At 39.3% G+C, this 14,340-nt stretch overlaps 1 protein-coding gene across 1 annotated transcript in view; it reads left to right on the top strand.

Moving 5' to 3' along the window:
* LOC126471043 (uncharacterized) overlaps positions 1-14,340 on the top strand; it is a 162,515-nt gene that overhangs the window by 79,912 nt on the left and 68,263 nt on the right. Inside the window, exon 3 of the mRNA XM_050099110.1 lies at positions 10,113-10,247. Coding sequence (XP_049955067.1) covers positions 10,113-10,247 — 135 coding nt within the window. The remainder of the gene's footprint in view (positions 1-10,112; positions 10,248-14,340) is intronic.

Genomic DNA, 14,340 nt, shown 5'->3' with positions numbered 1-14,340 from the left:
TATAAAAATCTTATTATTGACAAAAGCAGCCAAGCCAGTTATTAATTATAGGTCCTTTTATTCCACATTCACAGAAATGTTAGCTAAAACATTTATGATTTGTTACATTTTCCTGTCTGTCATGGTCCAAATGTAGTTCTGCTTTCTGCTTTTCTGAAAGTGTTTATCACACTTATCACTCTTTAACACTGGCACGAATATAAAAATGGCTGCTGCGTCGCACAGGTGGTATGTTGAAATTGTCTCTTAACAAAGTTTCTTAACACATCATCTTTTCACATTAAATGGTCCTGTTCAGTTGATCCCTTATGTTTGGCACTTCTTTTCATCTATCTGGCAGTTTCTTTGCTTGCTGCTTAGGTATATCCCTTGGTGCTTTGCTATGCAATGAAAGTTTCCCTTATGTTTTTAACAAAATACATAAACCACATATGGTGCTACCACATGTTATACTTTGACTGGTAGTTTGACTTATTTCCCTCCCTGTAATGCTAATCACAGACTGAGTCCTTCTTGCAGTATTATGTTTCCTTGCAGTTTGTGGTACTATTTCACATGAATTTAACCTTAGAGGCTTTGTCTGCAGTGTAATTGGTTTGTCCTTCATGATAGGTGAATCTTGTTGATAGTTATCCCTGGTGAGAGTTTGTTCCTAGCTGGAACAAATTCCTGGTTCCTCCCCAGTTCCTCTGCTGAAGATCAGTTTTAGCATGATGACAAATCAGAAAATCAAACCCCAGAATTGTTTAGCAACCTTCACCCATATGAAGCACAACTTCTACATTCATCTGGAACCATTCCACCCCAACCTGAAATTGCAGTCATGCTGACCCAAGCAAATCTACATCATTACTATATCATGTAATCTATAATGTTGGGGATTCAACTGCCTCTCACACTACAGATCCAGACTTGGCACTGACATGGGTGTCCCTGCATCCAATAAATATCTATGCTTACCTCCAGTTACAATGTCCACAAAGCAACTCTCTGCATCTCCATATTTTCCCACAAAATTGAAATTTATTGAGAATGAGTTTTTCTGTTGTTGCCATATGAGTCTCCTCTAGCTCTGTAGCTACCCTAATGATGGCATCCAGATCCTATGGGGTTCTTGCCCATACTTGGCTATGCATAACAGGTGGTGGCCCCCTTAGGAAGGTATTCAGTGTCCTATGCTCCACATCTCTGAGAATAATTCTCTGTTAGCTCATGTGATTCACCATTCTCTGTTAGCTCATAAGTATTCATTTTAATTTTTATGCTTCTATCGACAAAGCTCTCTGCCATCTCATTCTGCTTCTATGACTCCCCACTCAGTTGATCCCAAAAGAACCTTGTGATATTCTGTTTCTTACAGCACTGTTTGAGACCTACCCTTAGCTATTCAAATGTAAACATGTCTCTCAGCCCTTCATGATACCTAACAAATGCTTGGCTTCCCCTGTCTGGCACAACTTAGTTATTGTAATAATTGCTCATCCATAAAGAACCCCAGCCTTGGAGCTGCCACTGAGTCATCTACAAATGACAACTGATACTCCATTAGTTTACCTGAAAAGGGTGTAACCAAACGTTTGCTGGTTGAATGTAATGAAGGAAGGGTCAAACTAGATGAAGCCATATCATCATGCATAGCAATTAGCTTAAACTCCATTAGTTTACCTGAAGGGGTGTAACCAAACTTGTGCTGTTTGAATCTAATGAAGGAAGGGTCAAATTAGATGAAGCCCTATTTTCCCTCATAGCAACTAGCTTCCTATACATTTCTAAATTATTTGTTTTAAAATGCACTACATGATTTATTAATTATTTAATCACCTCCCATTTAGAAACATCCTGCATGTCAGATTCTGACATTGTGGAACCCCTGTCCATCAAATCACACCAAATAAAAATCAAACACAATAACCTGACACAACTGAAACAATGAAACACACAGAATTAACAATACAAGATGGCCAAGTGATACAGTTATTCTGAACTCTACTCCTAATCATGGGCTACCTTGATGCCATACACTGCTTAACAAAATGACCATAACAACGGAACATGTGGCACTTAACCAGTGCTGACTCAGTACATGGTATGCTATGGCCTAATAGATTGCACTGTGTGTATCTCACTAGCTGCAAACAATGTTCTCTAGTGTTCCCCTACAATTGGGACAAGTCAGTCAGTTTCTCCAGCTTTAAAAACTCTTCTTTTAAGTTCCAACAACACTCTTGCTTCATATCTATCTCCCTTGCACATGACCCAGCAGAAGAAATCAATTAATCCACTCAACCCACTGTGCTTCTCATTGTACAGGGTGATTCAAAAAGAATACCACAACTTTAGGAATTTAAAACTCTGCAACGACAAAAGGCAGAGCTAAGCACTATCTGTCGGTGAATTAAGGGAGCTATAAAGTTTCATTTAGTTGTACATTTGTTCGCTTGAGGTTCTGTTGACTAGGCGTCAGCGTCAGTTGATGCTAAGATGGTGACCGCTCAACAGAAAGCTTTTTATGTTATTGAGTACGGCAGAAGTGAATCGACGACAGTTGTTCAGCGTGCATTTCGAACGAAGTATGGTCCTGATAGGTGGTGTATTAAACGTTGGTATAAACAGTTTACAGAGAATGGGTGTTTGTGCAAAGGGAAAAGTTCTGGACGGCCGAGAACGAGTGATGAAAATGTAGCACGCATCCAGCAAGCATTTGTTCGCAGCCCAGGAAAATCGACTCGCAGAGCTATTCAATTACAATTACAATTCATATTTCAGCAGGATGGAGCGCCACCACATTGGCACTTATCTGTCCGTAACTACCTGAACGTCAACTACCCGAGGCGATGGATCGGCCGCCAGGCAGCCCGTGACAGAGCACTTCATCACAGGCCTCCAAGAACCCCTGATCTTACCCCCTGCGATTTTTTCTTATGGGGGTATGTTAAGGATATGGTGTTTCGGCCACCTCTCCCAGCCACCATTGATGATTTGAAACGAGAAATAACAGCAGCTATCCAAACTGTTACGCCTGATATGCTACAGAGAGTGTGGAACGAGTTGGAGTATCGGGTTGATATTGCTCGAGTGTCTGGAGGGGGTCATATTGAACATCTCTGAACTTGTTTTTGAGTGAAAAAAAACCTTTTAAATACTCTTTGTAATGATGTATAACAGAAGGTTATATTATGTTTCTTTCATTAAATACACATTTTTAAAGTTGTGGTATTCTTTTTGAATCACCTTGTATTTAACTGTGACTGATGACATGGACCCAGACCCAGCTGCAAGCATCTGTATTGGCAGTGGTTGTTGCTTCTGTGTCCACTTCTGTCACAATTTATAATGGCTGGGTTTGATGGCCACTATGATGGGTGGTGGGACTGTGTTGTTAGTGTTAGGAGCCAATAGTTCTCCACCCTGGGTGGGGTAGAAGTGTAGCATTGGAAGGAAGCTTGATAGCTGTCATTTGCATCAACCTGAAAATGTCACTGATTAAACATACATTTTATCCTCTGTGGTAGCAACACCCTTGAGGATGTCTTCTGAAGATGGCAGGTGTGGAGGCACTGAGATAAGCAGACTGCCTCCAGTCTCCAGCACCCAGCAGCGTCACTTGCCCAGTCACATTGATGACAGTGATTCAGTGGGAATCCTGACACAAGGTGCATGTGGTAGGATTGGCCGTGGGTGCATGGACTGAATGTAGCTTCACAACTGAGGACAGGATGCACTGGTAGGCATGGAATACCACCATGAACCCCACAGCAGAAGATAGCTCTCAGCAGCAGTGTCTGCCCTTGCAAATGGAGGCAGACAGCAACAGTATGCTTGCACAGGTGATAGTGGTTGGCTAGCTGCACCAGCCTGGCCTTGCACGGCAGCCCTCCAGTGCAGCAGGCTTGGAGGTGGCCCACCAGCTGGAAGGCACTTAATCCACAACATTGGACACAAAGCCAGCAGTAAACTTAAAATTAATGGAGGACAGGTATTTTGGTGCCAGCTTGTTGAGTCATATCAACTTGTAGATTGGTGTATACCTGTCCTTGGTAATTGCAGATCACAGACAGCATGCATCTTCTTAAAGTGAGAGGTATTTATACAGGTTTGATGCCTACTTATTTTGCCAAAGCATCAATTCCTGTGTAGTAGTCCCAACAGAGCCTGTGACTTGGGCATGGAGTAATCAAGTCACCAAACCACAGTGGCTCTGTCTTTCTGCTGTATCATTGTTACTATGTTGCTAGTCCCTCACCTGGTGTGTGATGTCATTGCCCATCACCATAGCATCAAGTCTTGTTGTATCAGCAGACAGTTGCTGACGTACATGTATTTGATCAGTTCTGGTCTGGTCCACTCCCATGGTCTGTTACATAAGCCATGGCAGCATTTTTTATTTTATCCAGCAGCAACTACAAATTGTAGTGGTGTTATAATAATTAGGTAATTTATGTGTATGTGTTTTCTGTTCTTTTGGACATGTTCAAAAGAACAGACACCATCTTTTATTCTGCAGCCTTTTTATGACAGTTAATCAAATGAATGATGACATTAGCTGCTAGTGGGCATTGAATTAAATCAACGGGGAAAGTAGAAAATTTGTGCTGAACTTGAACTCGACCCGATTTTTCTGTTTCTCACGAATGGCCGTCTTGACCACCTCAGCTGTCCGGGGTCCCCGACTGATCCAAATTCCCAACTTATCGACACACTTCTAATGTAGTACCTCAACCAATTACCTTCACTACTCACAGTGATCGCTGATTCTTGTAGAAATTTGGGCTTTTTTGTGCAGCGGCATTGAAAGGATTATTGGCTATCTCACCCTTGTTACAAGTTCTGTTCTTTCGGACATGTCCAAAGGGACAGACACTACACATATATAAATGTATACATGACTTGATGCCTATTAGATCTCTTCAGAGTGAATGTGCTCTTCCTGCTGAATTCTTGTGAGAATTCAGCAAATGCCAGCAAGCAATAAGTATGAAGGTCAGGGGACACTACATCAGTAATAAGCGATAAGATGAGAATTTGTGTCAGACAGGAGACATGTCCATATAGGTGACGGAGTCAAAGCAACCATTCACAAGAAGTGGAAAATCCAGATTCAAGAACTGCTCTGGTACCAAATTTCACTTTCAACCAGTAAAATTATTTCAGTACCTAATTGCAGATGAGTCAGAAATTATTTCATTTCCTTCATTTCATCATGTATATGTATGGCTTCAGGATGATGAATGGTGTCCAAAAGTCAGATACCACATGTATATAAACTTTATTTCATGATTTTGTGCTAATAGATAATTTTGCTCACTTGAGCATTTTCAAGCTAACTCTGCCACAGTGAAAAACTGTAGTGTCAGTGGCAAAGAATTGCATAAGGGTTACATTTTATCATTTTACATACAAAGTTCATATCTGTGAAAGCTGTGGTGCCCATTATCACCATGTTCATAAGTAAACTTTATTAGGGTACAATTAGATGAAGTTTTCTCTGTACTAATGTGTGGAAGATATGATGGGAAAGTCAGGAAAAAATATGCATTTAGTATTTAACCACTCACATCTAGTAGATGAGAAGGTTAAAACGAACTTTTCGTGTAACAAATTATTGCTGGTTTATTTGGGAACAACCTTAAATGTCAACATATGGAAGACACAGCTCGTTTGAACTTTTAACCACATTGTCCAGTAAGAATAAGTGACATGTAGTTAAAGAGTATGCACTAACATAAATCACAAGAAAATTCATCATGCCATTCATAACCGATGCACTCTTCATGCCATCTTTGGGAGCAATTATCACACCTAATACAGTCTTCCATGATAGGCTCCTTCTAGACTTCACCACACCCTGGGCAATTCAAAATTTAAAAATTGCTCTCCTTGGGTTTGGATCTGATTGTTCCTGAAAATGATGGAGCAGTTAAGTCCACATTAGCTCAAGACATTCTGCATGGTAGGTACCTGTATTTTGTCTCAGCTTGGTCTTGCCTGGTTTAGCTTGTTTATTTAACAATGCATTTTTATACAGAGATCCAGACAAAATCTTGGATTTTTTGGGGGGGTTGATCATATTTTAGCAGTGGATAAGTACTGGATAAGCCTACACCTGCTGGTACATCAGCTTTCTGAATTTCATTTCTGTCACAATCTTGGTTTTTTCTGGTGACTGCTCAGACAAATTATTTGTCACTGAGGAGCAGCATTTATCCCTAGGCTTCTGATGAACTCCTTTGTCTCCTTCAGTTGTTGGAAATTTGGCTGTCTCAGTGATTTCTGATAGAGCAAAGTCTTCTGCTGCAAAGACATCTGGATTGAATGGGAATACTCCCGTTGTCTCGAAGGGTTTTGCAGCTTCTTGAATTGTGGCTACTCTAGAATGTGCAGCTTGAAACAGAACACTCACATCTGTCTACCTAATGGGTCATCCTGGATTAGTAAACATTAGAAATGAAGATGGGGGGTGGTTTAAGTGTACGTGTGTGGTTTTTCCTGATACCTTACAAAGTACTCTTGACCAAAGTGCTTTACAGTTCAAAAAACTATCTCAAATAGTAGTCATTGCTTAGTTCTGCTGTTTGTCATACCATGGTTTGATCCTCACAGAATGGTGATTCCTTTGGCAAGTAATTGTATTTTCTAGAGCATACATAGATAGTGCTTATTGCTTATGATATACAACTTAAAGATTACATTATTTAGAACAAAAACTTATATTTACCAGCTACAAATGATAAATCTGATGATGCTCTTCAAGATTAAATGTGATGGCATTGCTATGGAACCAATAACTGAATGTAGTTTTTTGTTGTTGGTGGTCAGTGTTGCCAATGTAGAGAACATGTTGCTGCGAACTCTTACCAGACACATATTCTTACCTGAACTTACCCCATGTGAGTCCAGTTTTTCACTGAGGTGGAGTTTCTGCAGAAACCACTTATGATGCATTGTTGATCTGAATACGAACACCTAGGAAAACTCCCCAGTAACACATTCTGGCCTGATATGATATCATACCATGATATTTTAATGTTCTGCTTACCTCCTCTTCCCATCTCCATCATTAACAACAAAAATACATAGATTCCACAAGGTTTAATTGTGTGAAATCCAGCTTGCTATATTCATTATTGAGACCAGGAAGATTGAAGATAGTTTATTTTTGGTTGATACCACATTTATTTATTTCCAGAAATTTTAGGATTCAGTTCCACACTGCTTTGATCAAACGAAATATATGTTTATGTAATATTAAAACAGGTGAAATTGGACCAAAGAGTTCCTAGCATGCATTCACGCATTATCAAAGATCAAATTAGCATCCTGTGAACTTCAAGGAAATGTGGTGGTCTTGTTTATGTTCTTGAATGATTTAAATGCCAATGTAAAGATATTATGGAGTGCTTGAAAACATGACTATAATCAGACTTTGGTGCAAAGGCTAAACAATCAGCCAGTGCAGTCAGTCATAAATTTCAAGTATTTGGGAGTACCTCTCTAGTGCACATTAAGATGGAATGGTCACATGAATCTAGCTTCGAGAGGGAAGATGTCAGACTGAAATTTATCAGAAAGGTTGTAAGGATGTGTAATTTACTTGCAAGGAATTTATATGAAAAACCATAGTTTGATCTAGTTTATGGTGTTATTTATCAGTCTGAGACCATTGCCAAGCTCAATAAATAGGGGAGATTTAGAAAATTCAAAGACAAATTGATCAATACATCATCAGTTTGTTTTATCAATGTGAAAGTGCTACAGAAACAATTAGCAAGCTCTCTTACAGGGCACTTTAAGAAGTGTGTTGTGTTTCACAAAAATACTTGCTCTAAGAATTCTAAGTATGATTGGACATATAGCTCCTTTAAACATATGTCACACATAATAAACAAAAGGGCAAAATAAGATAAATTCAGTTTTATGCAGAGGGCCATTGACAATCATTCTTCTGGTCTACTTATTATAAGTGAAACAGAAGTGGGAAAATTTATTCTGTTATGTAATGTACTCTCCAACACACACCTTATGGTGGCTTGTGGACAACAAATGCAAATATAGAAGTAGAATGTGCATTGTCATTAATTTCTTTTAATTCTTGTGCATATTAGCAAACCTTGTCTTTTCTGTAGTTGCAAGACATTTTGAATTAATTGTAATTTAAATAAACTTTTTATGAAATACAGGGTGGTCCATTGATGGTGGCTGGACCAAATATCTCTTGAAATAAGCATCAAACAAAAAAACTACAAAGAACGAAACTTGACTAGCTTGAAGGGGGAAACCAGAGGGCACTACGGTTGGCCCGCTAGATGGCACTGCCATAGGTCAAACAGATACCAACCGTGTTTTTTTAAAATAGGAAACCCCATTTTTTGTTACATATTCATGTAGTACGTAAAGAAATATGAATTTTTTAGTTGGACCACTTTTTTCTCTTTGTGATAGATGGTGCTGTAATAGTCACAAACATATGGTTCACAATTTTAGATGAACAGTTTGTAACAGGTAGGTTTTTTAAATTAAAATACAGAATTTAGGTATGTTTGAACATTTTATTTTGGTTGTTCCCATGTGATACATGTACATTTGTGAACTTATCATTTCTGAGAATGCATGCTGTTACAGCGTGAATACCTGTAAATATCACATTAATACAATAAATGCTCAAAATGATGTCCGTCAATCTCAGTGCATTTGACAATACATGTAACGACATTCCTCTCAACAGCAAGTAGTTTGCCTTTTGTAATTTTTGCACATGCATTGACAATGCGCTGAGGCATGTTGTCAGCCGTTGTCAGTGGATCATGATAGCAAATATCCTTCAACTTTCCCCACAGAAAGAAATACGGGGATGTCAGATCCAGTGAACGTGTGGGCCATGGTATGGTGCTTCGACGACCAATCCACCTGTCATGAAATATGCTATTCAATACTGCTTCAACTGCAAATGAGCTATGTGCAGGACATCCATCATGTTGGAAGTACATCACCATTCTGTCATGCTGTGAAACATCTTGTAGTAACATTGGTAGAACATTACGTAGGCAATCAGCATACATTGCACCATTTAGATTGCCATTGATAAAATGGGGGCCAATTATCCTTCCTCCCATAATGCCACACCATACATTAACCCACCAAGATCGCTGATGTTCCACATGTCACAGCTATCATGGATTTTCCGTTGCCCAATAGCGCATATTATGCCGGTTTACATTACCGCTGTTGGTGAATGATGCTTCGTAGCTAAATAGAACAAGTGCAAAAAAATCTGTCATTGTCCCGTAATTTCTCTTGTGCCCAGCGGCAGAACTGTACATGATGTTCAAAGTCATCACCATGCAATTACTGGTGGATAGAAATATGGTACAGGTGCAATCGATGTTGATGTAGCATTCTCAACACCGACGTTTTTGAGATTCCCAATTCTCATGCAATTTGTCTGCTTCTGAAGTGCGGATTAGCTGTGACAGCAGCTAAAGCACCTACTTGGGCATCATCATTTGTCGCAGGTCATGGTCGATGTTTCACATGTGGCTGAACACTTCCTGTTTCCTTAAATAATGTAACTATCTGGTGAACGGTCCGGACACTTGGATGATGTCGTCCAGGATACCGAGGAGCTTACATAGCACACGCCCGTTGGGCATTTTGATCACAATAGCCATACATCAACACAATATCAACCTTTTCCGCAATTGTTAAATGGTCCATTTTAACATGGGTAATGTATCATGAAGCAAATACTGTCCACACTGGTGGAATGATATGTGATACCACATACTTATACGTTTGTGATTATTATAGTGCCATCTATCACAAAGCGAAAAAGGTGGTCCAACTAAAAAATTAATATCTCTTTACATACTACACGAATGTGTAATAAAAAATGGAGGTTCCTACTTAAAAAAACACAGTTGGTATCCGTTTGACCTATGGCAGCGCCATCTAGCGGGCCAATCATAGTGCCCTCTGGTTTCCTCCTTCTAGCTAGAAGAGTTTCGTTCTTTGTAGTTTTTTTGTTTGATGCTTATTTCGTGAGATATTTGGCCCAGTCACTATCAATGGACCACCCTGTATATTTGATATTCAGTTGTTCAATTTGATTTTTATAGTGCTGCTTCTCAAATAATTTGTTACTTCTTCAGTTCTTACACATCCTGTGGAAATCAGATGCTGGATATGGTGTTAAATCCAGGGTATCAGCAGAAAGCATGGATTGTATGCAGACATTATCAAAACATCCTAAGGTATACATCTGTTTTGTGAAATAACTTTATTGTAACATGTTGATTAGATTGATAGAGAAAAACTGTACCTTATTAACAAAATGTATAAAATCAGTGGTACTATCAATAGACAGGTGAGTTGTGTTACTGTCAACAACTACATGCTCCTATTCCTGAGCTTTCAGAACTAGTGTTCCAATTTTTGAAACCTTAACAAAGAAAAAGAGGGGGATGAACATTTAAAAATTTGGTGGGTATAGCATTTAATTATGGTTAAGAAACACACAAGACATAGAATGGAGTGTTGAACAAATGAAACAATAAATGAACAGGGAGAAGAACCCATGGTTTGTGAATCTAAAGAAGTGTGCAGAAAGTTATTAATCTTCCCAGCAAATCTAAATAGAATAAGTATAAAGATAATTCCAATTTATCATCTGTGTCGTAAATCCTAACCATAACCTGAGTGTCCTACCCCATGAACCATGGACCTTGCCGTTGGTGGGGAGGCTTGCGTGCCTCAGCGATACAGATAGCCGTACCGTAGGTGAAACCACAACGTAGGGGTATCTGTTGAGAGGCCAGACAAATGTGTGGTTCCTGAAGAGGGGCAGCAGCCTTTTCAGTAGTTGCAGGGGCAACAGTCTGGATGATTGACTGATCTGGCCTTGCAACACTAACCAAAACAGCCTTGCTGTGCTGGTACTGCGAACGGCTGAAAGCAAGGGGAAACTACAGCCGTAATTTTTCCCAAGGGCATGCAGCTTTACTGTATGGTTAAATGATGATTGCGTCCTCTTGGGTAAAATATTCCGGAGGTAAAATAGTCCCCCATTCGGATCTCCGGGTGGGGACTACTCAAGAAGACGTTGTTATCCGGAGAAAGAAAACTGGCGTTCTACAGATCAGAGCGTGGAATGTCAGATCCCTTAATCGGGCAGGTAGGTTAGAAAATTTAAAAAGGGAAATGGATAAGTTGAAGTTAGATATAGTGGGAATTAGTGAAGTTCGGTGGCAGGAGGAACAAGACTTTTGGTCAGGTGAATACAGGATTATAAATACAAAATCAAATAGGGGTAATGCAAGAGTAGGTTTAATAATGAGTAAAAAAAAATAGGAGTGCAGGTAAGCTACTACAAACAGCATAGTGAACGCATTATTGTGGCCAAGATAGACACGAAGCCCATGCCTACTACAGTAGTACAAGTTTATATGCCAACTAGCTCTGCAGATGATGAAGAAATTGATGAAATGTAGGATGAGATAAAAGAAATTATTCAGGTAGTGAAGGGAGACGAAAATTTAATAGTCATGGGTGACTGGAATTTAAGAGTAGGAAAAGGGAGAGAAGGAAACATAGTGGGTGAATATGGATTGGGGGAGAGAAATGAAAGAGGAAGCCATCTGGTAGAATTTTGCACAGAGCATAACTTAATCATAGCTAACACTTGGTTCAAGAATCATAAAAGAAGGTTGTATACATGGAAGAATCCTGGAGATACTAGAAGGTATCAGATAGATTATATAATGGTAAGACAGAGATTTAGGAACCAGGTTTTAAATTGTAAGACACTTCCAGGGGTAGATGTGGACTCTGACCACAATCTATTGGTTATGAACTGTAGATTAAAACTGAAGAAACTGCAAAAAGTTGAGAATTTAAGGAGATGGGACCTGGATAAACTGACTAAACCAGAGGTTGTACAGAGTTTCAGGGAGAGCATAAGGGAACAATTGTCAGGAATGGGGGAAAAAATACAGTAGAAGAATGAGTAGCTCTAAGGGATGAAGTAGTGAAGGCAGCAGAGGATCAAGTAGGTAGAAAGACAAGGGCTAGTAGAAATCCTTGAGTAACAGAAGAAATATTGAATTTAATTGATGAAAGGAGAAAACATAAAAATGCAGTAAATGAAGCAGGCAAAAGGGAATACAAACGTCTCAAAAATGAGATTGACAGGAAGTGCAAAATGGCTAAGCAGGGATGGCTAGAGGACAAATGTAAGGATGTAGAGGCTTATCTCACTAGGGGTAAGATAGATACTGCCTACAGGAAAATTAAAGAGACCTTTGGAGAAAATAGAGCTACTTGTATGAATATCAAGAGCTCAGATGGAAACCCAGTTCTTAGCAAAGAAGGGAAAGCAGAAAGGTGGAAGGAGTATATAGAGGGTCTATACAATATTATAGAAATGGAAGAGGATGTAGATGAAGATGAAATGGGCGATACAATACTGCGTGAAGAGTTTGACAGAGCACTGAAAGACCTGAGTTGAAACAAGGCCCCGGGAGTAGACAACATTCCATTGGAACTACTGACGGCCTTGGGAGAGCCAGTCATGACAAAACTTTACCATCTGGTGAGCAAGATGTATGAGACAGGCAAAATGCCCTCAGACTTCAAGAAGAATATAATAATTCCAATCCCAAAGAAAGCAGGTGTTGACAGATGTGAAAATTAGCAAACTATCAGTTTAATAAGTCACAGCTGCAAAATACTAACGCGAATTCTTTACAGATGAATGGAAAAACTGGTAGAAGCCGACCTCGGCGAAGATTAGTTTGGATTCCACAGAAATGTTGGAACACGTGAGGCAATACTGACCCTACGACTTATCTTAGAAGAAAGATTAAGGAAAGACAAACCTACGTTTCTAGCATTTGTAGACTTAGAGAAAGCTTTTGACAATGTTGATTGGAATACTCTCTTTCACATTCTAAAGGTGGCAGGGGTAAAATACAGGGAGCGACAGGCTATTTACAATTCGTACAGAAACCAGATGGCAGTTGTGAGAATCGAGGGGCATGAAGGGGAAGCAGCGGTTGGGAAGGGAGTGAGACAGCGTTGTAGCCCGTCCCCAATGTTATTCAATCTATATATTGAGCCAGCAGTAAAGGAAACACAAGAAAAATTCAGAGTAGGTATTAAAGTCCATGGAGAAGAAATAAAAACGTTGAGGTTTGCCGATGACACTGTAATTCTGTCAGAGACAGCAAAGGACTTGGAAGAGCAGTTGAACGGAATGGACAGTGTCTTGAAAGGAGGATATAAGATGAACATCAACAAAAGCAAAACGAGGATAATGGAATGTAGTCGAATTAAGTCGGGTGATGCTGAGGGAATTAGATTAGGAAATGAGACACTTAAAGTAGTAAAGGAGTTTTGCTATTTGGGGAGCAAAATAACTGATGATGGTCGAAGTAGAGAGGATATAAAATGTAGACTGGTAATGGTAAGGAAAGCGTTTCTGAATAAGAGAAATTTGTTAACATCGAGTATAGATTTAAGTGTCAGGAAGTTGTTTCTGAAAGTATTTGTATGGAGTGTATGGAAGTGAAACATGGACGATAAATAGTTTGGACAGGAAGAGAATAGAAGCTTTCAAAATGTGGTGCTACAGAAGAATGCTGAAGATTAGATGGGTAGATCACATGACTAATGAGGAGGTATTGAATAGAATCGGGGAGAAGAGGAGTTTGTGGCACAACTTGACGAGAAGAAGGGACTGGTTTGTAGGACATGTTCTGAGGCATCAAGGGATCACAAATATAGCATTGGAGGGCAGCGTGGAGGGTAAAAATCATAGAGGGAGACCAAGAGATGAATACACTAAGCAGATTCAGAAGGATGTAGGTTGCAGTAAGTACTGGGAGATGAAGAAGCTTGCACAGGGTAGAGTAGCATGGAGAGCTGCATCAAACCAGTCTCAGGACTGAAGACAACAACAACAACAACAACAACAACAACAACAACCTGAGTGTTCCTCATGCCTACAGTCTCTCACTTAAACTTATTACATTAAGACCCCAAACTATTTATTTCTTGAGTGATGCATTCATTAGATATAAACAGTTTAAATTAGTTGATAATTACCACAAACTTCTTAGTATTTGTGTTCTAATTACAGTGAAATTTCATTTAGACAATCTCCCAGATATCTATTATTAGCTGTGCATTGTTTTCTCAGCTACTAAGGTGCTCTGTGATACTTTTCATAAACGGTTCTATCTCCTCTCCATTCATTATTATTATTTGCATTGTTGCAAGATATGATAATCATGTGAACATGAACATTTATGTTGAAATGATTAGAGTATGGAAGGGAAAAATTACTGA

This window comes from Schistocerca serialis, chromosome 3 (genome assembly GCF_023864345.2).
Source record: "Schistocerca serialis cubense isolate TAMUIC-IGC-003099 chromosome 3, iqSchSeri2.2, whole genome shotgun sequence".
Classification (NCBI taxonomy): domain Eukaryota; kingdom Metazoa; phylum Arthropoda; class Insecta; order Orthoptera; family Acrididae; genus Schistocerca; species Schistocerca serialis.
The sequence above is the reverse complement of the archived record's forward strand: the minus strand, read 5'-3'. Positions and strand labels throughout refer to the sequence as shown.